The sequence below is a fragment of the Solea senegalensis genome, linkage group LG9, assembly GCF_019176455.1.
Source record: "Solea senegalensis isolate Sse05_10M linkage group LG9, IFAPA_SoseM_1, whole genome shotgun sequence".
In the NCBI taxonomy this organism is placed as follows: domain Eukaryota; kingdom Metazoa; phylum Chordata; class Actinopteri; order Pleuronectiformes; family Soleidae; genus Solea; species Solea senegalensis.
In genome coordinates this window covers 7,415,889-7,443,575 of record NC_058029.1, presented here as the reverse complement: position 1 = coordinate 7,443,575, position 27,687 = coordinate 7,415,889, and the positions used below count along the sequence as shown (strand labels likewise).

The window sequence follows — 27,687 nt, the reverse complement described above, 5'->3', positions numbered from 1 at the left end:
ATTTTAAAATCAATCAATCGTTAAAAGCAGGCACATAGAGCCCAGGTCGAAAAATATCGGAATTCTACTTTAACGTTAATGTTACGACACACAGCATAACCAAAGCAGTACGTGAGAATGTACTATTCAAAAATGAATGACCTGCATTTCAGTTGAGACCTCTATTGCATGAATACAGATACGAGAAGTGAATGAATGGTTGGACATTAGACACAAACCCATTTTAATCCCCAGAATGTAATGGTTTTAAAATGCTCTTTGTGGGATGAGGGTCAGGAATTGCAGCACATTTACATGCATATTTTTTTCTCTTCACAGAGAGACACAGTGCATTAGGGGTAGGTGGGCTATTACTCTACTTTGATCTTGAAGATTGCATCTTTGTGTCTTATTCTGGATTCAGTATAGCCTGTCACTTCACTCTACACTCTTCCCAGGATTGAAGGATTAATTGCCTCTTTTGTGGGCATACATTTATGCACTAGATTGTTTTTCACAATCCTCCGATTGATGGTCGTCATTTCATTCGGTACACGTTTAAATATGAGTGCCGCGATTCCGCTTTTAGCCCAATTTATTATAGTTTAAATTATAGCCCATAGTTTTATTATTTATTATATCCCATATTTAGTGAAAGTGTATTCTAAACAGAAATCGCTGTTTGTATTTTAACTGAGCTAAATAAGTTTGATTGACCCCATTGTGCCATTGGTGTCATTTTGCTTCCAAGCTTTACACAACCTTGTTTATGTCAATCTGGTACACTGCTGAGTGATCATTACCTATATTGCAATCAGGCAAGAGGACCTTTTCAACGGCCATTATCTTTTAATCCTTCTAACATTATGATCCTGTTGTATTTTACATGTTTTATTTTTTCAATTGTCCCACCTCTGTGATTGTGAGTCTGTTACTTCCATTCAATTACCCTTTCATCCCATCACTTGTGTATATAGTCCCCACCCAGTCTTTTATTTGTCAGCTCTTCACTTCCTCAGGCCTATACCTCATGCCTTTGTTTGTTTCCCCTGCAGTTTTCTCATGCTTGTGTTCCCCAGTGTTTGTCTGAGTGTTTTTTGTGTTTGGACTCTCTGTTTACCTGTCTGCCTGTCTATCTGCCAACCAGAGTGATTCTTCCCTACATCTGCCTTTCTTTGTCCTGCGCCTGTATTTTAGCTCTCCAGAAACTGACCTGAGGGAGTCTATTTTACGTTTGGCAAAGATCTTGAAATAGCTTCTGACAAATGCTGCAATAAGATACATTTAAAGATCAAATTGAAATCACGTCATTGGTCCATTTTTGTGTGTGGGCAACTGTACCAAGGACTTTACACCTTTTAATACATCTATTGCATCATATTCAGTTGAGATCTGACAACTGTATTTGAATTATATACGCTATATGAATATTAGGCAGACATAATGAGAAGAATGTGTGCATGAATATTGTGATGAATATAAAATACACCTTTTACTTAAGAAATACACCACAACTTAAGAAGAATTAGGAATTAGGACGCAAAAGAGAGGAGCATGAGAGGAGGGACATTTCCAGGCACAAGGACCTGTTACATATGAGATGAATCAGTGCATAGATGTTTTTCAGACTAATTAAGACATTATGGTCCATTTTGCCAAAGGCTGAGCTGCGACCAAAGAAGAATAAAATTGACTTAATGCTTTATATGGCTGACAAATAACACGTTCCTGTTGAAATTAGCAAGAGCTGAATCAGTGTTGAGCAGAGAGCAAATCTACATTGAATTCCCTCTAAAATGTCTCTTCAGTGTAGAACCAAAACAGAGACATGTTTCTTTTTAAGTATCACAGCAAAGGTCAGGCTTGCAATACCACCTGGCTTTCCATATGAAAATGGTGGATGATCTGATAGTGTGCAGGATATTTTATAACTCTCATATAAAACTCCATTTACAAAGGAAACACTGTTGCTCTATTTTAACAGAGGAACAGTCAGTTGGTCAGGAGGCACTGGACTGTTCACCCATTTCATGCTCATGCGAGTGTGGACTACAACTCTTGCCAAAGTACGTGGCTGGCACAGTGCAGCGCAGGTCTTGACTGTATGACACAGTGATCATTTTAATTTTGCCCATTTGTTTTGATCAGGCAGAGTGGGCCCAGTTTCAAGGCTGCCTTTTTTCCTTGTTGCAGCGAGTGATTTATCTGACACGCTCGCTTGTTGTTTCACTCCGGAGCTGAGGGGAATGTACCTACTCTAGATGACAATGAATAACAAGGACCAGAGTGCAATTCACATTCACCATCACCATGGTGATAGATGCTTTTGAAACATGCTCCCCAGCTCGCACTGAAATAAAGAGTCAGATACCAGAAGACCTTTTGGCAAAGATGGAGAACAGAAGTGATGTTAAAAAGTGTGAACATGTATTCATGACTTGCAGCCACACCACCAGAGGGCTGCAGGTCAAAGCTCCACTCCAGTAGGGAACACACTTGATTATTGTCACTTTTTTTAGGACCTCTCTGGCCGGCTGTATTATATTGTAGAAAAAGTGGTCCTGCATACTAACTACTAATAACAGACCAATCTACCTAGAGATGTTTTCTTTCTTTCTTTTTATTCACATACAAATATCACAGCAACTAAATGTGTTTATTTCTGTATAGGAACTATCGCACACACACACACTGAGTGCCCAGTATATAAACAGAAACAAACACAAAACCGAATTATGAAAACAAAAACAAACCAGTGACCACATAATAACCAGAATTCAACAAGCATCAAATTATAATTTCCTATAACTACCATTGTAGTGATTCTTTTCCGACTACACATCCTCAAGCCTGAAAAACGATGGCTGCCATAGCACTTCAGAAATACTGAACATCCCCAACCATATTTCTCACTCCAGTCATTCCTTTTACAATTTCCAGTGAAAAAAAATACCATGTCTGACATAAAGGATGGTGTGATGGCCCCTGTGTTACCATCCACGAGGCTGCAGTAACTCAGCTCACCCAGTGATCTGAGTGTACTTAACGAGTGCTGTGATCATTCACACAGGCCATGACAGATGAGTTCATCAGAATTAGGAAACATATTTGAACTCAGAGCTCAAATGTACGGACTTTCTTTTACACTGTTGTTTGTGTGTGTTTCTGTGGAGCCAAAGAAAATTGTCTCAATAATGTCTTCAATCAAGACAAACCTAACATTCGGATCTGTGACTGATTTTTCGATCGATTTATTGAGTAAATGGCTGTTCTTCTGCTGTAGGATTTGTATGGTGAGAAATCTTTACACACCCGTTCCCTTTCTTAAAAAAACAACAATAACAAAAAAAGCTTTCAAATAAAAGAGATATACATTTTCTACAAAACATTCTTTATATCTAACTCTATCAGTTTAAATAAGAAAGAATAAAAAACCTCAAAAAATGTGATCATGTTTTCATGAGTTAATTTTAGTATATAAGTATTTTTTTTTCCTTTTTTAATTTGAATAGAATAGATTGGTCTAAATCAACGCTGATTACACTAAAAACAACACCTAAAACCACAATAAAAGTTACAATAACTTTAAAAGTAATTATTTTACTAGCATTAACATCCACAGAGTTTGAGTGGCAGGATTATTTTTCTTTTTCTCTTTTTTTTTTTTTACCCTTCAGGTTTTATCAGATCTTAGCATTTGATCAGCAGAGCAGGGGAGGGTGCTGAGAGGTTTATCTGAGTGGAGAAGAGGAGGATTAGAAGTGCTTTGAAAACTGAAAAGAGAGGGTGATGGTGTAGCATCGGTACAAGAGAATATTTCTCGATTCGTTTTGGGACTATTAACTTATGAACCCAGGGAAACAGTGAGAACATTACAGAGATAAATAAGCATTCATTGAGTTATATTAGGTTTATTAGTTCAGTGTTGTTGGGCACATGAGGAAAATGAAATGATAATGCTACATATAATGACATTAATATTTTATGATGTACATAAAATAAAGGGGAGTTCATTGAGTGGTCAATAAAACACAGTTGAGGGATCTGATTTAACACGTCACTAATCCACAGCTAAGAATCCTAGTCTCAGAAGGTAGGGATATTGGATAAAACAGTTTTTTTGTTCCATATATATGTATAATAGGGGTGTTTTGATGTGTAGCTGCCGGTGTGTTACATGCAGCAGACAGTGCTCACAGAACAGGCTGTTGGGTGGGGGAAGGTGCGAGAACCAGAGACTGTGATTTTTTAATAATTTTTATTTATTTATTTAGTTACACATGGTTGGTTTATCATGCTGTCAGACAGCCCTTTGGCAACACAGCGCTGATGCTTATGCATATGTTGAGGAAGAAAATGCCTTTCCCAAGTTAGGGGCTGTCTGACAGTATAGAAGCCTGCTGAAGATATTCAGAATATAGCACACAGATGGAATGTTATTGATCTTCTTTAATGTAACTGCAGCATGTTTTCTCTGCTGTCCCTGTTCATGGCAAAACAATTCATAAATTGCTTCCTCGTTCTCCCATCTCCTTCTCCAGGGCACTGAACACTGTTTACTGTATGTACTGTACTTCATACACCACTGTTCAAGAAATAAAAGCTTAAATAATGCAGGAAAACATGTTGTGCTTGAAAGCAAAAAGTTACAATAAGTCAAAGAAAGCACTATACACACAGATTGCCCAAGGTTTATTTCAATTGTATGTTGGAGATATTTGGTACATTAGGTATCAACTAATGTACCAACGTATAAATCAAGTACAATTTAAACCTTTACTTCAGTAAAAGGTCATGGAATCAATACACATATGAAATCCATCCTCTGGGGAATATGACTGTCAGTATCGGAGCGATATTACACTCCAGACCGTCAAACAGGCTTGGCATCTGTAAAGATAACTTTGTTATCGAAACAACTGAATCAAATACACTTCAAAATCCTTACAGTCCCCACAGGCTTGTGTCGTCCAACTCTGATATTCGGAAGTTGTTTATCTTTGTGACCCAAAAATTTCCACCGTGCACTGATCCATCATCTATCAAGTCATTTTCTCCTGCTGCTCTCTATTACTCACTCTGTCACAGAGGGGATACATTGAATTTTGCTTCAAGTTCAATTAATACAAGCAGTTATTTTGGTATCTGAGTACTTCATCATCACAATTACCAATAGCACATACTCATGTAATCAGTGTATTTCCTTCACATTGATATTTCTACTATTTCAGGTTAAGAAGATGATAAGACTTAGCTGTTTCTGACAGTGGATATCCAATAAAACTGTGATCTCCACCCACAGAAAAGATAGAGACATGCTTTGCCTGTGGTAGTTGCGCTCACTTACCTCAGCTCTGTTGGCTCTTTCAGGCTCCCCCTACAGAGATAAGATCACCATTGCCATCCTGCAGCTTCAGGAGGAAGGGAAGCTGCACATGATGAAGGAGAAATGGTGGCGAGGAAATGGATGCCCAGAAGAGGAAAGTAAGGAGGCCAGTGCCCTCGGCGTGCAGAACATCGGAGGGATCTTCATCGTCCTCGCCGCCGGACTTGTCCTCTCCGTGTTCGTGGCTGTGGGAGAGTTCATCTACAAGTCCAAACAAAACGCACAACTCGAAAAGGTAAGAAGCACATCCATCTCTGCTTTAATGTAAAAGTAAAATGATAGCAGAATTTCTTACCATAACCACATTTTGCCATGAAAGACAGTCTCATGGCAAAGACAAATAAATAAATAAATGTTAAAAAAGTGAAACAAAAAATATGGCAAATATATTCATTTTTATAGTCTCTCATAATTTAAAAGAGATCAACTGTTTACCAATTAGTGAAATCTCACATTATTATATCAGTGCTATAACATATAACTTATGCAGCAAGATAAGGTTTGGTTTCTTTGCATTTATTCACATAGGCCCAATGGCGACAACGAGATAAGAAACGTGAGGAATTCTGCTGTCACCATGGATCCAAGCTAGACTATAACCACCATCTCAAATGACCTCAAGTGAAACTCCAGATTTTTTTTTTTTCTTACATGATCTAAACATCCCCAAAACTACTCAATTGTGGTTTTCTTTCTGACACTTCTGAGGGAAAGGGAACATGATTGGAGCACTGGTAGTGATATAGAGTTGGACCATGGACACTTTTATTGCCAATGTTTCCTCTGCTGCATGAGCTTCAACTTTAGGCAGCCACATCCACTAACCCACACGCCCACCACCTCCACCACCTCTGCTGTCCATTTCCACTATGCAACCTGTCATCCTCCCTATACTCCAGCTATCCCTGCTATTCATATATGTGGCATTTAGCTCATATAAACAGAAGCTTTTCTAATGAGTGCAGTTTTTGACTGGAGTTTCTGAGCAAACACTGGAACACTGAGCAGTTATATATATAATGACCTTCGTCATCACAAGGGTGACTGCAAATATAGAAAATATGATAGAAAAAAATAAATTAGTTTTTTTTTGTGTTCTGAGACATTTCCACGTTTTTATACCTGGAGTGTCAGTTATTCATATCCATTCTTTGAAGCAGCATCCTGTTAATGTTCACCAACTCACTGTAGAACACTATACTAAAAATACAGTCAGCGAAAGCTCTGGCTGAAGCTTTCATGATGCAGATTATTTAGCTGCCAAACATGGTTTATTTCGTTTTAGAAGTCTGGTTTAGACTCGACGAAGCTGCAAACACTTGCATTATAAAACTTAGGTTTGTACCATGAAGTATTTTTATAGCAGAGTTTGTACAGTTTGTGTACAACTTTCAATGTATGTATAATTATTTCTCGGTCACAGGTTTGTGCAATGAAGGATATACGGTGCTTTGTACTGTATAACCATACAAAATGGCAGTAATACGTTTTTATATCTATCAATCTGCTGCAAGAGACTGACAGTGTTATATGCAGTAACATGTAGGCTAAGCTTCCCCGGAGTTACCCCAGAGAGATTTACTGTAGCAGCATGCTAGGTAAAAAGCTAATATATTGTATATAGAACATGACAGTGTAAGCACTCCATTTAGATAGCAGCAATAAATAAATACTGTATAAACACATGCATAACTCTCTTACGCAGTTTTTATTATCATATATATTGTAATAGCTGACAGATAACAGGGTGAGGCCCCAGTGTTATGGACTGAAGAAAGTGGCCATGTGCCAAATATGTATCACTGTGGATGGTGATGAAAACTAAGAGAACATATACAACATATATATATATACATGCACAATGATATTTAAATGTTTTTAAAAGAACCTTAATAAAACCTTAAAAAGAAAAAACAAGTTGTACACAGTGCACTGTACGAGAGTACCAGAGTCATAAAATTTGAACCTATTTATTGTTTTAAAAATGATATAAAAATAATACTTAGGATTATAATGTGGGAGTGCAGTTCCATGGGAGTTTCTACAGGTGCACGACTTGAGACTTGACACTTGTATTTGACCAAAAACATACAACAACAGAGTATAAAACAGACTTTTTCAGACTACCATGGAATATTACTTTTACTTTCTTATATATCTTTGAAGACTTCACTGACAGCTTCCTTCAAATTGTGACTATTTTAGGTGCTTGACACTTGATTTTCTACCACTTTATCCTCCACATGAGGTTTCGGGTCAGGGGTCACGAGTCCATCGCAGGGCCAACATACAGAGACAAACAACCGTCCATTCACCCTCACATTCACACCCTCAGTCATTTTCGAGAATTAACCTAATTTGTATATCATTTTAACAACTGTGGGAGGAAACCCCCATGCTTCCAGTGACCTTCTTGCTGTGAGGCAACAATGCTCCCCACTGCAACACGTGTGTGTGGCCCTACCCTGTTTATTCTCTTTTGTAAATGACTGTGCTCAGAACACAAAAAGATTGTTAAAACACTGAAATGTGTCTGTGACCCGCAATCCTGCTGCCTATGCTACATGTTGAAAAGTCAACATGTAGCAGTAAGATGCCATGAAATACTTTCAATGAGCAACAAATGTATCATTTATTACTATTATTATAAGTTCAATAGCACAAACTTCACATCATTATTATGATGTGAAGTTTGTGATTATGAAAAAGGGTAAGTGATTTGCAGGTAAAAGAAAACAAAGCAGCAATAGCACGTCAAATTATTTAAAGCACATTAACAATAAAACAGTTCACCATGAACCATGTTGCCATTTGCAAGATGCCCCCACTCACATGGACATGTATGTGTGTGTGATCGCATACAAGAAGCACAAAGCATACACATTTCAATAAGACTACTCAGGATACATTAGTTTGTGTTCTCTATTATTGTAAGAGGTGATGTACTCCTGGCTTTAAGGCTATATGGTGCCCAAGGGGTATGCAATGTGCTCTTTGCATCCTTATTGCCTCTGGTACATTACATGCTAGGCTACTACTAGTAGCAGCATTGCAGTGTCTGTGAACTAAAACACCACAGGTGTACTAATATCAACATTCATATAGGTGCACATCCGCTGCTTATTTCTTCCGGCCAGTGCAGGCAATGTTAGCGTCATTGGTCCACATTAATGTTGCATTCATGTGCTCCATAGATGGCCCCAGGTCATAAAGTCATTCTTTGGATTTCCTTTTACTAATGTGATGATAGAATGTGGGATCAATATGGCTGCTGCATATATAATGACATATTTATGATCAAGGTCACTCTACATGAAATGTGGTTACACTTATTACAAATGAAAGTGTTCAAATTATTTGATTGATTGTTCAAAAGTTTCTAACTTTGAGGTTAACAACTCGGGACTCCCAAGGACTTCCAGTGTAGGGAAAACAATATTTGTACTATTATTCCAACACAAGATGATGCACAATATAATTTTAAACAGGAAGATTAATTAAGTTAATTAATAATTAATTAATTAAGTAATTCATTAATTAATACAATTGGAAATCATTTTAAACTTCTGAGATAAATTGAAGTAATCAACGTGTTCATTTGCTGTCTGATTCCTTGTGCTTTCAATTAAATTAATACACATGACACAAAAAAGGGCATTTTCTACTACAGAAATTGTAAATAATAATAATGATGATGATAGTGATAATAAGACCAATAATATTTATTTAATTGGACATAAAATGAGGAACTGAAACTGAAAGTCCGTCAATCAGAAATTCAGGTAACTTCTGTAACTGTCACTTCCAAAGGTCTTTGTATGTCAACATTGTTTTATGTGCTCAGAAACTCCAGAGTAGAGTGGACTGAAGGCATAAGTGTATGGGATTTCTTTTAAAATTAAAATACAGTGTGGATTTGGCATAAGATAAACATACTCAGAGTGAACTCCACAACAACACTGCTCTACCACTCCGAAACAAGGTTATACATCTATTCAGGATAAGCTTATGAAAGTCAGACACGATGAGTAGACGTAGCAGATGCCACACAGACAAAGAATATTAATAATAATCAAAACATTTTTTCATATACCACTTTTCTTAAGAAATATTTCAAGGGTCAACAGTCTGACTTTTTTTCTTTCACAGACTTCTCCATTCAGACTGCACCATATCACTTTAACTGTTGTGTCGTGCTTGCACTTAATGTGATATAGAAATTACACTCAACCCTTGTCCTGTGTTATGCACCTATTTGTTATGTGGAGATGTCTTTGACACACACTAGCACTTGTTTGCTTGGAACTGCACACGAATAGAATCACCGGATTACAATAACAGTTTGACTGCTCTGGGTTTGGAGACTGCCTGTAGTTCACATATGCTGATATTCACTAAGAGTGTTGGGGAAAGTAGTTTTAAATGTCACAAAATATATTACAAGGCTCAGCGACTGAGTCCTCTGGCTCTGATTGAACTTCTCTTTAGTTCATAACTTTGACGTGGTCCATACCTAAGCTGTTCCTGTCCAATAAGCTTGAAGACAGCTGTACTTTGCTCTCTTTGATAGCCATAGTAGACAACCACAGTAGTCCTGCTCTGGTTACATTCACAGAAATATGCATTTTAGACAGTGCACTAGCCTTCAAAGTTGCCGGCACTTCTTCTCTGTATGCCCCGCAAGTGATTGGAGAGCAACAATCCCCACTCTGAGACTTCAACTTCAATTGATCTGTTGTTACCGATCAATTCAGCCTTTCAACATGCAGTCAAAGAATGTATGTCTCTAGTTCCACTAAACAACCAACAGCCGGTCGGCCGACCACAAATATGCTTTCAGATAACTCAATTTGAGCAAACATCACATACTCAGCACGACTATCATGAGTGCAGGTGGTCATGATAGATGGCTCTGTTCAAAAAATAAAAAGGCAACGCATCAGTGACATGCATTTATTTGCTTCATACATGTCTTTCATAGTTTTAAATTTAAAGTTTAAATTGTACATAAGCCAGGGGGCTATGTGTTAAAGAGGAAGCAACGAAGAGTAACAAGGACATACAAGAAATATTTCTCTCAAAGTGAAAGACCACACCTTGACTAAAGCTTGGAAGAAACTTTACACTTACATAAAGTGCACTGTAGTTTGTGCCCCAGCAGTAAAATGTTAGCAATTAATGAGAATAATGTGTTGCCCAATAGAAAGGTACTGTGATTTTGTTGCATTTACTCATTTATTTGTCCCCCTTTGGCAGAGGAAATCATAGGTGTTATTCGGTACACTGAAAAAGCCCTTTCGTTATTTCACCAGTGGTTGTGGTTGTGAATAACAGTACTTATTCAGGCTACCATAGCTTGTTAAAGAAATTCAAAAAGAAGTCATATAAGCAATGTGGACCATAGAGACAGGGATAATCACACATCTATTCATAAAATAGGAAACTCTTTGATTTATTGTTGACTATTTTATGGAAGCATTTAGATATTATTTGAATTAAACAAGTACAATGTGCAAATTGTATCTACATTTTAAGAGATCGGGAAGGAATACATAATAATAACAACATATCATTCTGAATGTAATATGATATTTAACAAGGCAAATACTTCAAAGAATAGGACTTAGTATCAGGCTTGTATCTGTGAAAGTTAACCATATTTTGGTTATACATTAGATTCCATTGCTCCAGGGTTCTCATACAGATCAACAGCACCTACTTTCTTAAGGTAGGATCGTTTTCACACCATGACGCTTCGAGTGTCAAGTTGAAAAATGTGGCGTTAAGCATCTCTTTTGTTGTTTTTACGTGCTTGACAGTGCACATCCAGCAATTTGCATTTTATAATTACTTCTGTTCTCCAACATTAGAAATGAGGAAAACGAAGCAGTCAGACGTAATCAATTTAATAGTGAGCCATACCGCCTGGGAAATAATAGGGCAACTGTCAATAGTTTTTTTTAAGGGTGAAACAGTCACGTTAAAGCCATACATGTTTGTGTTTGTGTCAGTAAAAAATGAAACTTGTTAGTAGGTTTAATAAAAAATATGAATAAACATTTGATAACTTTACCAACCACAGAGCTCTGTAGGCTTGTCATTTTGATGTATCACCCAAGACTATTATATGCTCCTTCACACATGTTCACACTCACTGGGTTTGCTTTATAGTGCGCACATCCCATCATTACTGCTACACAGTGTTAACCATCACTTTTAGGGCCAATGATGACCGCACAAACTGTGCTTTTCACCAGCTGCTTCAAACAGTCACTGGGCAGGATTCCAGGTGGAGATGGACAAAAAGACATTTCCCATGTTGCTCAGGAACTAGTCAGAACTCATGTCTTGACATGGCTGTAATAATTAACACAACCTGAACTTGCACATGGAGTTGGTTGGTGGTGGTGTTTTAGGGCAGTTGGCATCCATTACTGCCACATTCTCATTCCTTACACAGTATGTTCTGTGTAAACAGAAGTCTTCTTCATTATCTCAGGCTCAGCACACCTCAGCGCAGCTGTGCTCCTGTTGCCTTCACTATGATGTATATTTGTAATACAGCTAAATCAAATATATTAGGTTTAGAGGGTATATGTATTTTACAATTGTCTCCAATGTAACTTTTTAGACGCCAGACCCTTTTCTGGACCAAGGGTGAAGTAGAGACACAATACATACAATGCATCAAGGTCATGTGACTACAAGGGCATTGGCCCCAGAGAAAAGGGTTAATAAAAAGTGTATAGCTGATGATAAGATTAAAGGCATCCTCACAAACTAGTCATTGGTGTTGACTGAAATAGTGTCTCTGTTTCAGACTTTGTCTGAAGAAGGTCATTCTGCTCTCTTCTCCTCCTCCTAAATGTGGATGATAGGGCCAATGTTGATCATTTTAATCACTGCTTCTGTAAACCTAATGTCTCCTTTGGTAGTGTTTAATGTTCAAGCTAAAAATATATGATATGTTAGGAGTAAGTATAATTTGTAGTTTGCTTTTCCCTCTGCTACCTCAGTTTGAAAACATGCATATGAAAATTACAAAAGCTAATTAAATTAAATTCAATCAAAACAGATATTTTGGACTTTTCAGTTTATCACGAGACAAATGCCTCGTCGCCTTTCAGCTGAGCATTTCTTTGTCATCCCCATTTTTGTCTGTCAGATTTCCATGATTACCATGGTTGTCCCCCCCCTTCCTCCTTCTCTGCCTTCTGCTCCTCTCTCGCCCCTTCCTTCCCTCAGCTCATCCTTCGCTTCCTCCTCCCGCTCCTCCTCCTCCCGCTCTTCCTCCTGCTGCTTTTTCCTCTCCTCCTGCCTGCTGCTGGGGCTGCTGCAGACTAACCTGGCTCTCGGGGTGCAGGGACCACCAGCTGTTTGTGAGGAAACCATCTAATCAGCACAGCACGCACACACACACACACACACACACACACACACATACATGTATGCATATGTAGCCATGTCTGTGCTCAAAGGGAAAGTCTGATGAGTCGGGAACTTGGGCTCAGTTACATGGCAGATTGGAGTTTTATCTTTTTTTTTTCCCCGAGGCAGAGCTCCTTGTGTGGCATAAATAGATTTAGTGGACGAGCTAAATCTCAGTAGAGGCAATCTGGTAACAACAAGGCAAAGGACAGGAGGCCAATTCAATCCACAGATTTCTGGCAGATTACTTTGCAACTCCTAACAGTTTTCTTGGGATAGTCTTCACAAAAGATAAAATAATTGCCACCTTGATGGCTTCGGTAAAGTCTTCATCCATCAATCTACTGGATTTCCCTCACCAACAAAAACATAGGCCTATTTTAGTCTTTCTCAGAGTAGTTATTAAAAACTTGTCTCTGAGGCTAGATGTTAGCCCTTTTATGTCCTCGGGAGTTCTAGGTGAGTAATTGTTTGGTCATTTAAAGATAAAGCAGTAGCAAGATGCAGGTAAGGATGCAGGTACTTTTTCTCAAAGCAGGTTTTGGTCTCATGATAAGCATCCCCCTCATGCAAATGCACATTCTTAAAGCATCAGAAGAAAATGCCAACAGCCATGTTATATGAAGCAGAAACAATCGTTACAATCACACTTTGAACAAATCACATTAATGCCTATGTAGACTGGTTGTTCAGGCAAACTGCAAGTTGTTTTTGAAGCCGCTCAAGTCTTTGCCATGGAATGAATGACTGTCCAAGGTCTCGTCTCATCTCTCCTCTTCTCTCCTCTTCTCTCTTCTTCTCTTCTCTTCTCTTCTCTTCTCTTCTCTTCTCTCCTCTTCTCTTCTCTTCTCTTCTCTTCTCTTCTCTTCCTGCATAAACAGGATTCCTTTTCTCTTTTAAGCTGTTCAATTCGGCTCTTCCACCCTCTGCCAGTTCCATCTCTGGCTTTAATGTCACTAATTTGCCCTTCACAATAACAATATCAAGCAGAACTGAAGGGGACACCCTTACATCTTAATTCTTAATCATTTGTAAGCAATGCTGGGAAGGTCTCACACTAGGAAGGAGAAGGGGAGGAGGGTGGTAAATCCACAGCAGGCCCACAGTAGACACATAGCCACATGCTCCGTGTGTGAACAACAGAGGTGTGGGAGATCAGCAAAGCAGCCGTCACGGGAATTAGAGTGGAACCAGTTTTATGGCCTTAAGCCAGGTCTTTGGTCGAAAGAACATAAGAAGATTCCAGATTATTAATCAGCACAGACCTGGCCCTGAACCACCTCGGTGCAATTACTGCTCAGATTCCCCATGATAATGTAACTGATGACTTTGCATCAAGGACGGCAATAAAGATTAGGATTTAGATGGCAGTTGAACTATTTAGTCAGTATCTTTTTTTGTTGAAATGGCAGTGTTGTAATTCTTATCAAGTTCTCTTCTTGATAAGAATCTTGAATTTGTATTGAAATTATATATTAATATATTAGTGATCACATTTTGGAATTTAAGATTTTGAAATAAGTTAATTTACTTTTGTCATTCCAGTTAGTTAATAATAGTATTTGTAAATACTATTGTAAATAAAAGCAAGAACTGCCACTGATCTTTGGTGATAGCTAGTGGGAGAAATGAGAATGATGTCTTTGTTGTTCGTGTTATCCAAGAGAGTAACTTGGTGCATGTGGGGCTTGTAGGGGATCAAAATAAACATAGATGGTGTTGTTTTTCACTTTTGAGCAAATTACCCACAAGTGTGACACTTACCCAGTGATCCATTAAGACTCTCCAAAGCAACTTGAATTATGCCAAAAAATAAGGGTCCATTTCTTATTCGTTAGGGGTAGAGAAGCTGTTTCATGCTTGGTTGAGGGGAAAGTTTCCATCACTCAGCTGTCTGTAGGTTGTAACCTAGAAGTATCAGAACACCAATGCTTGTGATAATGTTATCCATGCTGACAAATATTGTCACTTTTCAGATTTCTACACACTGAGTGTGTTTCCAAATTGTCAAGTTGTTTGTGGATGAGCACATGGCGGAAGGAGTTTGTACTGATGCACCATCTTTATTCTTTTAATTCTGCTATGGCAGATGTTTTTTTTTGTCCCCTTTTTAAAAAATGATTGCATTGTCAAACATAAAAAAAAAAAACGGGTGTCTTTGATTCCCTCATAATTGAGGAGGACAGTGTGGGTAAAAAGAATCACAAGCTGAAATTGAAGACTAGGAAGAAAGTGCACATCTCCCACATTCACACGTGAATATTCTACTGCATTCTTTAAAACATTTAAACATTTCAGCCCACAACCCAAAAAATGTTTTCATCATAGAGCAATTATTCATTTCAGAGCTTTTATTGACATTTTATTTCCAATTTATAGCCCAGAAAATGTCTGTATCGCTAAACACGAGGTGAAAGTTCAACAGTGGGGAATATCTGACAGTACTGATGTTCAGCTAAAATACAGGTGCATTTCTCTTGCACGCAGGTGGACGTGTGATGTGTGAAGACGTTATATTTAACACAAGCACACGAGCAATATGCACACAGAGCTGCACCAAATGTGAACGGCAGCCCATAAGAGCCCCCAGATTGAACCGAATCTCAAAACAGCTAATCATTTACTGCTGACCAGGGGCCAGAGATGTAGAGTAAACTGAGGATTATAGCTCAGCCAAGCCCCATCCCATCTGCATCACAGTTTCACATCTGCTGCGCCTCCATTCGAGCTGAACGGAGCCCATTAGTTCACTCTCACAGGTGTGGCTTAGGCCTTCATTTGTTGTATTTTGAAGAATAGACCAACACTGTTCCTTTAAAACCGAGTCTATTCCAGATTAAGATATATTCACTTTCCATCTACTCAATATATGTAGTAATCCTGATTATTTTTGGACGACTGCTCTCATAGCTTCCATATACCTGTAGAATAAGATTAAACCTGTAATATCCCCCGGGTAATGTCTTCATCGTATGCAGTTTATTAACCATTAGTCATTTATACAGCCAGGCCTGAGCAAATAATTACATGAACAAAATGCAGCTTTTTCCTTTAGATGCCTGCTCTCATTGTCAGATTTACAACGTCTCCATTGTCCTTAAAGTGAGCAGACCCTTCCTCACGCAGCCATATAGCTGCGGCTGATTGTCAAGCACCATAAAAACTCTGTAATCCAATGACCCCAAGCAGTCGCCATCAATCCAGCATGCCACTATAGCAGGCAGCCATGATGGCAATGTGTCCCCTGTGTGCGAGCAGTGTGGGTCCAGTGATCCCCAAAGCCTGGAGCTTATACAGCTGTTAGTGATGAAAACACTGCCATGCCATTTGATTTTACAGGAGATGAGGGAATCAGCAGCTGTTTCAGTGGGATTGACAATCAGGAGCTTTGCTGTAAGAGATACGTAACGAAGTGTATTCATTTTGCAGACCCTTCATCTGTTTTGGGCACGAACACTAGATGCAAACACAGTAGTACTCGAATGTTTCATGTGAAAATGATTGCTTTTAGTTTTGGCACCCATGTTATGAGATTAGTGACCCCACTGCCCTAATGACACCGCATCTCAGGTTAGTGAGCCACTGGTCTTCTTTAGGATAGAAATCTTGCTTATTTTGTGGCCTGTGTGGCGTGTACAGCCCTTTTTTATGTAGATACCATAGATTCAAGCAGGCTTTGGCTTTATTAAGTTAGTCGTTTGAGCATAACACACAGGGCACAGTTGTCCATCTCGTCAACTTAGTGATGTTCCAGGCCATTTCCTCTGACCATCACACCAGGTAAGACCCAGTTGCCTAGCCTTTTTTTTTCTCTTTGTACTATTCATGTTATATTCACCTGTTTATTTCAAATCAATCAATGTCAATCTTTTTTTACGTGAAGAAATATATACAAAGTCAAGTTCATGGCAGAGTAATAATTTCCCCCACCAAACTCTCTGATGTATACAGGTAAACTAACTCAGTAAAACAGCAAATGTGATCTATCCACCATCACTTCCGCGATAAACAAAAGCAGGGTGGTTGGTGGTGTTTTTTTGCCAGAGAGCAGAGAAACTGCGTGCCAGCACATGGGCTGCTGTCGTCTATTTTCACCAATGCTAAGATAGTTGATATGTGAAATAGCACATCTGCCTTTGGAGGCATTTCAGTTGCCTTAACTTAATTGTGGAAAGCAGTGTTTGCAGTGGATGTTATACAACATTGTCACAGCACTGACGTGGCACGGCCTTCATACAAGACACACAGATGGCATTTGCCAGCTCAGAAGATTTTATTTAATGTAGCTATGGCATGCAAAAGCAAAAAAGTAAAAGATTTTACTGACAGCGAAAGAATTCTAAAAATAGCTTGGCCTACAGCTGGAATTATAGCTTCCAGATGTTGTTTTTGTGATGAACTTAATTAGAAAAGTTTACTTGATGAATGTATCTACAAAGTTATAGACCCTATTAATTGTGTTTGTGTCATCTGTAATTTGTATTGCCTGTGGTCCAAACTGCAGCATGTCCCGTTGTTCTGTTATGAATATTTCACGCATGTTTGTCTATTTGATTGTACCGTGTGTGGTTTCATCGAGTTGATGAATATGCAGTCTTAAACTGTCTTGTGTGTCATTGACCACTGAGCAGAATCATATCAATTATTAAATCCAAAATGGAATATTAAATATTTGAAAGAGTCAATGGACAGGGTGTGTTTACCAGTTTAGCAATTAACTGCAACCTGGATGGCTATACTTCTTATATTATACACTAAACTGTCTTGTCCTTTGTGCTCTCTGGTCATTTGCCTCTCTCACTTCTTTCGACTGAGACGTAAGGACATAGTAACAAACATTGCCTGAGAGCGTAGGCCTGTCAGCAATTCATTTGGCAAAACTATTTAATGAGAATTACCCTGCAATGGACTGGCGAGCTGTCCAAGGCGAACCCCACCTTTCACCACGTCAGCTGGGATTGGCCCCGGCAAGAATAACATGTTGTCTCATTCTCACATTTACATGTTTCAAGGAGAGAAATTAGTTTGCAACTCATAGCTGTTGGGTTTCCCATCAGGGATTATATATATATTTGGATACATGTGATTGACTAAATATTGCATGAATCTTTGCATTTATTATATATTCATGTACAGTTGCTTGTATCTAATCAGGCTCTACACTGTGAGATTATATGGCTTGTGTCCAGATGTTCAGCTACATGATAATCACTCTGCGTCAGTGGCGGTTGCTAGTCTTTGAAACAAGGAAAGCTATTTTCAGGTCCAGTTATTTATGCATAAATTCTGCTTTTTTAGCTCTGTCCCCTGACTCCCAGAAACAGCTGATTCTGAACAAACTAGTCATATAGTTGATTGCGTTTTAGCGCACTTGTAGTAATGCAATGTATGTAAATACGGCGGTACATATTTGACCATGTACCTTATAGAGGAAGGAGAGCTTCCCCTGCTGCCTCTGCACAGCATGTGGATAAACTGCATAGAGAAACATGCAAAAGCAAAATAGTTAAATACAGATGTCTTATCCAGTTGAGTTACAACGTGGAGGTGGGGCACACAACCCACAGAAGATTTATTTTCTTCCAAAATGTTTCATCAATCTATGTGTGCCAATTTCTCCTCATCGCTAGAATTTGATTGGACTGATGTGAGGCCTTGTTACTACCAAGCCCATCAGCGCGCTATATTTACTGTTGACCAAAAGGTTATCATTACATTCAGCATTTCAACGAAGATGGCAGAGGGAGGAATTCAGGGTGAACAAAATGTGTCAAATATATTCTTAAGGTAGGAGATCACTGCTTTTTCCTGTGCCAAACTGACAGTCAACAATCATTCCGAAAACACTTCTGCTACAGTAGCCATGACAACAAAGCTCCTCTAACCTCAAAGATGTAATCGTTTTGACCCACATCACAATGTTTTCCAAATATCTAAAAAAAAAGGTTTAAACACATTTCGTATTTGACATGAATGCTGTTTTGGAAAGCATAACAAAATGATGTGCTGCAAATGGAGATGTCAAGCATTCAGAAAACACTTCTCTCTGCAAATCTTGAGATATTGATCAACTGCTTATTGTGTCGTTAATTTTAAGCAGATTTGGTTTTTCTTCCCTCTGAGTTGAGAGAAGTTGAACTTTGAGGACCTTGCTCTGTGTTCGGTTCTAGGTGAGTTTTGCTTGACAGTCTATTTTTGACATTCTTTCCAAGAAGGATCCTCCCTCAAAGGCATATTCCTTTGTAACCATGGAAGGATGGTGCACAGATGGTGGTGAACAGTAACGCTGCTGCACGTTCTATTTTCCTGTCAATTCAAATGAATCTACCTGGGCTTTCAACACTCTTACCATGCTGCAGTGGAAAACCCTTTAAATCCCAACAAGCCTTGAATCTCTCAACAGTACATCTCAATTGCACGTTGAAATTTGTTAAAAGTGCTGGATCTAAAGCATAAAAACCCTGTTATGGTCCAAGCACTGGAAAGAAAATAGCTATTTTGATAAATGTCATATTCAGGTACCACTTTTTTCCCCTTGGAAACATATTCATGCCCACACTAACGATTTGGTGCCACATGAGAATGCAGTATTTTATGGACAGCAGAACTGTCAGAATAAAAATCGGAATATTTTTTGGCACAGACAACGGACGGATAAAATGTTCTGTATTGTAAAAGAGCAGTCCAGTATTGTTAGCAATTGGAGAGGATCAGTCTGTATATTACTCGTAGTACTCGTGTTTTCATGATCACAGTATTTCACTTATATACATTTTTAACCATGAGCACAACCTTTGTTCCATTAGCCGTGTGCAAATAGAAAAAATCTTAAAAACATCAGCGTTAGAGGCTCTGCACCAATTTCCATAGCATCTAACCTCCTGTGTTGTACTGTGTTTTGATTATCCAAAGCAGCTTAAGCTGACAGTTATCTTGTGCTAATAGCTGACAGGCACGTCACCTTCAGCATGCCACAGTGTCTGTATACTTGTTGCATTAATAAATGTTGTTATATATCTTCTTACACTCTTGCCCTGTGACAAGTTTGTTTGTTTTGGGCAATTGTCATTGTATTTTGGAGCTAAGGACAGGTATTGGTTTATAGACACTAAAGGAACAAAGCTGCTGTTTTTTGTATCACGGGCAACAACAACAACAACACTGACATCAGGCACAGGAGTGCTATTGCATGTCACCTCAAATACACGCATGATTAAAGTGATGATACAACCCTTCTGATGATTCAAATTCAAATTGGTTTAGATCCTCATTAAAATACTTGGGCCACTTTATTCTGGTTTTTTGCAGACCTATCCATGACATTTTGTCTGTAAAATTATACCCTTCTCTTTGAGACTACAGAAATAAACAAATCAACTAAATACACAAAGAAGTCCTAAGCTGAAATAAAAAAGACTGGATCTGAGTGTGCGATGTAACGGTGTTACAAAACACTTTATGAAAACACCCCCCTGCTCGCATGGTCGCCTGGTCGTTCTCTTGGCCACTGGGATGAAAATGTAAACTCAGTTCTCAGGCTGGCTGCCTGCTGACATCCCTCACCAAAAGGATGTGGATTTGCGTTGTCTGCACTACTGGGTGCTTATCACAGCAAGGGTGCTTATTATGTCACAACACCTGCTCTCAGGAAGGAAAACTAACCATCTCCTTACTGGCTTCTTGCTCCTGCTGCATCGTTTATAAGAGCAACTCAACTCTAATGCCACCTGCAGCCACAAGGGACACAAACGTTTTCTGTTGCATTCCAGCCTCTGACTCATGTAAGACCGACAACAGTAAATTGTTAAATATCTGTGTATGTATTAAACACCTTTTGTACAAAAATCCTAAAGAAAAAACTCCCTAAATCCACAACTATTGTATCCACATTGGTATTTATTTGCCCTGAACTCTCTACTGCACAGCCCACAAACCAGCACCTCCCTCCACCCTTTTCCCTGTCTGCATCCATCCTGCATTTCTTCCATTTCCTGCCTGGGACACTGCATATTTCACCTTTTGCCCCGTGGCAGCTATGCACTTAGATGGTGGGTAGTGATTGGGGAAGGCAACAAAATAAGGCTGCCTACAATGAGTACAGGCTTGTTCTTTTGCCCATAACATTTGGACAGGGGAGGAAGTCTGAAGCTCACTCTGTTGTCCATTTTTTTTTCCTCTCTCTTTTCCTCTGCAGAGGTCCTTCTGCAGTGCCGTGGTGGACGAGCTGCGGATTTCCCTCAAGTGCCAGCGCCGGCTCAAACACAAGCCCCAGCCCCCAGTCATGGTGAAAACGGAGGAGGTCATCAACATGCACACTTTCAACGACCGCAGACTGCCAGGGAAAGAGACCATGGCCTAAAATGGGATCCTTGGGAATCTCAATCACATTCTCACCCTCTCTCCTGCAGTGAGAAGTTGTGCAGAGACACTGGGGAAAGAGGTAGGGGTAAATGGTAAGGGGGAGGGAGTCGGATTGTGATTGTTGACAGCTGGGTTATGTCAGAGAGCAGATATTGGTTGTACATTGGGGAAATGTCATTCTTGTTTATTTAAAATTAGTTAGGGATAAGAGATTCAACAATATTTCCTGTGGAAATAACTTGAACCTGGGTAAAATTTCAGTGAGTTACCTCATTACTCTTACCACCTTGGCAAGGTGACAAAGGATTTTCAGAACCCAGGAGTGTAAGAGGTAGTCTGCAAATAAATTCAAATCGGGACAGCAGTGGTTAATGGGAGAAAAATCAAAAAGAAAAGAAAAGAAAAGAAACTGAACCTAACATCCTCAGCTGCTGCTCTGTCAGTCTTTCACCGCACACTTCGAACGAGGCTGGTCGAGCAGCCTCGCGAGCATCTCATAAATGTTGAGTGGATATAGACAGTAAGAAGCTGTGGGAAAGAGGAAGAGGTCTGTATAAGATTTTTTTTTTTTTTAATTGTTATTATTAGTAGTAAACAGAATGACCACAGTGACTCTTGACTAAATTCAATTCCCCGAAGACCAGAACCACTGCAGCTCCTAAACTGTATAGAGAGGTATTGCTTAGTTGCATACGATATTGATGAATATCAGAAATTGATGAACTGTATATCATCCATCAGGCAATAAGTGATATCATTTATTTGTGTTTCAGAGTACTAACATTATGTCTTTAATGTAGGGGGGGAGGGGTGGTTTTAAGATTTAAGATTTATATGGTAAAATACAAGCAGCGAATGCAGGAGTAGGAGCAATGTAGTGACCCGTTGATGTCCATGTATCAGCCAGTAGTCATTTAATAATAAGGATTCTGTGGAGGTACACACCCATAATATTAATGAGGATAAACCCTGGAATGTCTAAATTCACAGCAATCACGAAAACACAAACTATTTATTCTATTTATTGTTTTATTTATGATACTCCGTATTTATATCTCTACGGACTGGATTTTCACTACTGCAGTAAATACACCTCAACTCTGTATGGGTACACACGTTATTTTCGTTTGCTCGGTATCAAGTGTCTAGTTTAATTTTGTACTCCTGTGGCTTTATTTCCTTCTCCTTCTTTTGGCAGCAAAGCCCCACATTTACTTGTGCAAATGCAATTTCTATGAACAAAAAAAAAGTGTTTTTGTACGAAAATAATCAAATTTTGTAATGATTTTTATCAACACAAAATACATCATGAAGTCATCCATGGCAGAGAGGTGGTTCTACTCCACACTGGTATTTCAGGAGGCTTAGACTGAGCTGACACACATGCACACACACATGCACACACACACACACAGACAGAGCGCAGGGTGGACCCATTCTCCATGGAGCAGATTCACTCCAATTAGTTCTCCATAGGGGCCGAACATACTGGTAAAGCATCAGTGACAATGTTGTTTCAGAGAAGAAGAAGAAGAAGAAGAAGAGGAAGAAGAAAAAAATTTACTATTTTTTAATCATGTAAAGGAATCATATTTAAAGAGGTATTTTTACTTCACATGAAATAAGAGTATTGGTAAAACTGGTTAGAGCTACTATACCGTGTACACACACAAACACACACACAGGAAGGCAGAGGGAAGGACTGCTGATGATGTTTATCATTCTACACCCCCGATTACTGATAGACTGCTAGAAACCAGTGCTGAGCAAAATTGTGTGTAAATGGTTTTAAAAAGGAAAAAGATGTATTTAAACAAACTAAAACACTTAACTAATTTTGAACTTGTGAAAAATAAATAGAGTGCACACAGTTTACCCTTTGAAGTTGATGCACAAGTTTAAAGAAAATTAAAAAAAAAAGGATTCATAACCTTTGTGTCATTTGTGTCTTTATTCAGGGAAACACGATGAGGAAAGTGAGAGTATTTGTGTAGATAGAGTGATGAGAGATATCATACTGTCTATGCAGTATCATTACACAACACAGCCGTATTAATGATGGGATGGAAGCTGGGAGTTATTTACAGTAAATATCATAGTAGGACATAGGCTTTATACTGAATATCTGTTCATGCAAGATCAGAAGTGTATCTCAAACCCTTCTTGATCACAGCCCACGACCGGTTCTTACACCATAAAGAGTGCATACATTTTTTCATGATGTGCTCCCAACTATTCAAAGCTCGGGATGAAATGATAATAAAGGATGCCAGAAAGAACGGATAAGGTTTTCTATAAGGTCCAAGACATTTAAAATAGATCAAATAGTGGAGAGCAATTGTACTAGTCAACCCAAACGCACATAAAATCACACGCACGCTAATATTGTATGATCACAACAACACATAATGCTTCTCCTCCTTTAATCGATCATCACAAAGTAGTCCGTTGTGTTTTGTCTCCTTTGTGTGCATCTGTGCAGGCTTCAGTCACTTCGTAGTCACCCTGGTGTTTTCACACACTCAGGTAGGATGTTAATTGTGGCTGGGTCACACGGGTGCACAGTGGTGGTCGTGGAGATAAGGAGATCAGATAAGCGAATCTCTTGCCAGATACCATTAATTGACTAATTATCATAGTGAGTGAAGAGTGGTTTGAATTTTGAAACCAGAGGCAGAGACTGCGTCCTCAGCTGCAGCTCATATCTTTCCAGAAGCCAGAGAGGTCTGCTATGATTCATGTGGCACAAATGTTGCCTGTGTATAGTGGGTCTGATTGCTGTTTTTGTCAGACGATTTTAATTGATTTAGCCTTGAAGACTTTATTTTGGGTACATTTCCGGACTCTGACCAAACTACAACCACATAGGCCAAATAAATAAAGCACGCTACAATACAACGCATCCATTTCTGACAATTAAACTTTCATTATATCAATAAGAGCCTATATATCTTTCGTTTGCATACTGGCCAAGAAGGGGGAGAAAAGAAACACTCAATTAATTGGTTCTGTGTTCACCAACAGAGGAGTGAGAGCACCAAAGGCTAAAGTTGCGATAATGATGAGGAAGAAGCTGCTGCTTGCTGTGCAGGGATTTGGCCAGAGCTGTATTTGATTTAGCAAAGATATATTCCGGAAATCATATGATGCCATATTAAATGAAGCTCAAGCCAAGTCTACTCTGTAAAAATAAAACAATGGCGGCACTTTGGGCTATGTCAGGATGGGGGTGACGAAACAAACAAATAAATCATCTGTGAAAAACACGCCCACACAGTTTTAAGGGATGGATGGGATTGGAAAAGAAATGAACAATCACACCATGCTAAATATAATGCTGAATCAGTTGACGCCACTTTTCTTTTCTGTGCAATTTAGATGAAAATCTGGCAATGAAAGAAAAAAAGCGTTAGACTGCTATGTTTGTCAAGATGTGTGCAACGGGAGATTACTGGCCCAGTAAATGCAGGCCTGAATGGTTTCTGAGAGAGCGATGAAAAAGGCAAGTCACACGCATTTATCCGCCACTGATCCCCAACACAGGAGATTTACAGACATAATCCAAAATTACACTGAGGGAGAGACACCCAAACCTACAAGCCTTGACCAGATTACACAGAGTGAAACCCACAGTGGACTAATGGAGCATGACAGCATCTGAAAACCCCCCACCTAAGGAGAATGGTCCTTGAAGAAAGTGGTTTCCTGTGAACCCTCCTTTCGTGGAAGAAACAATCTAAAGAATCATGTGGCTCTCAGAAGTCTGATTTAAAATTATTTTGCCTTATGGTGTGCAAATGGATTATAAAATGATAGATTTAATGCAGGGTGTTCTTTCTCTGTACTTAATTTTCACTAGTCAGGTAGATATTGGTGGAACATAAGGTTTAGTTTGGATCTCTGCACTTGTGCCATGTCCCAAAATTGAATTAGTTGAACCTTTGTGAAAATGCCAAGATCCATTATGCCCCTAGGCATCCTTGGTCATCCCTGGAAATTAAACATTAATTTACTGTAGGTTATTTTGTCTGAATCATATTTTTTATTATAATTTCTATGACTATAATATTTGTTTTGTATACAGGTGAAGATTTGTGAATGGGGATTATTGTTGTTGTCAAAGGGAAAGTCATCATGAAAACATGTAATAAATGAATTACTACTAAAAACATTGTCTTAAAACATGTGATCATGTAATCAATGGGCAAAAAACAACAACTTACAAACATGAATGCAATAAAATGACTGAATCAAATGTCTTTAAAGCAAATTTAATCAAAAGAAAGCAAAACTACAAAATACAAAATTAAGACTTTGGCTTTCACCACGTTCTCATTCAGACTGTTCCAACAGCTTGGAGCATAAACACTAAAAGCTATTTCACCAAAGGTTTTAGTGCCGCATGCAGAGCCGTACTGGTTAATACACTTTAGTAAGTTGGTGCAAACATGTAGGCCTACAGGATTCTTAAAATCGATAAAGCAAGTGACAGTCAGTGTAAGCACAATTTCCTTGTCTTGGTCAGCGCTCAGGCTTTGCATGTTTCCACTCTTTTGTTTTATGTCTAATCAGGTTCAGTGCAAAATGCCATCCTTACAATAGGAAGCAGAAAAGAACTCCTTCCAACTCAGGTGTCTGGTACTTCAATCCACTATCTGCACTAACTCATTGGTGGCTGTTCCTATAAAAGAAGCAGAGCAGTGAGCTCAGCCTCTTTTGTCTCTCCAATGCTTAGCAGAGCAGGCTACAACAGACTGTAGAGTAAGTTTTGGTGATGAAAATGAAAAAAATAAGTCTGCTGTCTTTTAAAAATATGTATTTAACATAGCTAATATTAACTAAGGAGGGAAGAAATTGAGTTTTGACCCTTGTTGTAGACACACCGGCCACTTTATTTGGTAAACATAACACATTATAAAGCAGTAAGTAGTCTGTACAGATGCTATACACCGTGTAAAACTCTTGTAATAGACTCGTGCTCTTGCAGGATTTGAGTTGAAGGGCATACAGAGTGTGAGACTGTATGTCCCAGTGGGGGGCAGATTCTGTGCTACAGGGACAACAAACAGCAGTGGCTTCACACTGTTTGTTCTAATATCCAACAGCAGCATTACAAGCAAAGCTACTAAAAAATGGGAAATCCTTGTGTAAGTCACTTCTTCATAATCTGTTACTGCAACAACAAGCTCAGCCCGCCACCAGCTGTGGGCTGAATGAAAACAAGCCACAGCCATCAAGGCACCTCATCTAGGATGCGGCTCAAAAACAACACAGCACGCACGTATAAAAACTGTGTCTTTGTTCCGTTGTAATCGATAAAGCCAGTCAATACCTCTGCATGGTGCAGTGTTACTGTAAATACAGACTTGACAAATGAGCATACCGTTTGACCCATGTACCCCAATATCTTTATTATTACCATTACTATTATTATTATGATTAACCCTAGGACAAAATTACTTTTTCATAGGGTTAAAGCATTTGGCATTATCAGCAGAAAATCAGAAATGAAGGTAAGCAAAGTTGGATTTGTTTGAGTTGGAGGTTTCCAAGGACTTCTGAATGTCTGGGCTGTTTCTTATTAAAAGATAACAGCGCAGAAATAGAAAATTCCGCCGCAAAATTTGAATTGTGGCTGCTTCTTGCTGCCAATTTTGGGTGAATTGAACCTTTAAAACTTGAAGCTTGTAAACATGGGGTGTCCAAACCTTTTTTTTTAAAGAGGGCCAGATAATGTGATTTGATTTGATAATGTGAGGATGTTCGGGGGACAACGGTCACTTCACACCTTTTTTTAACAGTAGCTTTTACATACAAATGCAGTTTAATCAAAATATAGTCTTCAATCACATTTTTGTCATTTTGTCGTTTTAGACGATGTCCTGTCAAGCACTGTCAGTTGTGTTAGTTAGTTTTAGTTCAGTGTCTCTTCTTGTTTTATTTTGGTAAGGGGGTTTCTCTACTTCCTGTGAGCACCTTGTCTGCCTTGTTCTGTGTCTCGTCTGATTTCCTGATTGTTTTCACCTGGTGCTCCTCACCCTCACACACTCCCTTCTCCCGCTGTTGCCAGAGCGTCTTCCGTGTGTTGTCAGCGTCTGTGTCACTTCAAGTGTTGAACAAAGAAAGAGATTCTTCTGATGAGATAGTCTACCAAAGGTTTTTGTTTGTTTCTCTGTTAAGGTCAAGTTTAGCTTAGCGTTTAGCTTTTCCCTGAGCTGTTCCAGCTCACCTTTTGTTTGCTGCTTGAAGGAGCCAATAAAGCTCTTTAAAACCCTTCTCCTGATTCTGGCCTTGTGCATTTGGGTCCAAGATCTGTGAGAGTTCTTAACACGTACTTAACTATGACTTTTTGGACAACATACTAAACCATAAGATTTTTGTCAAATTTTGGACTAAAAAAGGTGAGAAAAGTCCCAAGTTTCCATTTACCCTTTTAAAGTTTCAATCAATTTTTGCTACTTTTGTCGTCATGGTTACTCAAAACGCTTATAAAAGTCATGGCACACTATTACTGATCAAACTGCATGTTTTGT

At 38.9% G+C, this 27,687-nt stretch overlaps 1 protein-coding gene across 2 annotated transcripts in view; it reads left to right on the top strand.

Moving 5' to 3' along the window:
• grik2 (glutamate receptor, ionotropic, kainate 2) overlaps window positions 1-23,084 on the top strand; it is a 186,774-nt gene extending 163,690 nt beyond the window's left edge. Inside the window, exons 16-18 of one of the 2 annotated variants that reach the window (XM_044033726.1) lie at window positions 5,350-5,600; window positions 5,894-5,921; window positions 20,988-23,084. In XM_044033726.1, coding sequence (XP_043889661.1) covers window positions 5,350-5,600; window positions 5,894-5,921; window positions 20,988-21,250 — 542 coding nt within the window. In that variant the 3' untranslated portion in view covers window positions 21,251-23,084. The remainder of the gene's footprint in view (window positions 1-5,349; window positions 5,601-5,893; window positions 5,922-20,987) is intronic. The other variant, XM_044033727.1, reaches the window with a different exon arrangement.
• Window positions 23,085-27,687: the final 4,603 nt, after the last annotated feature.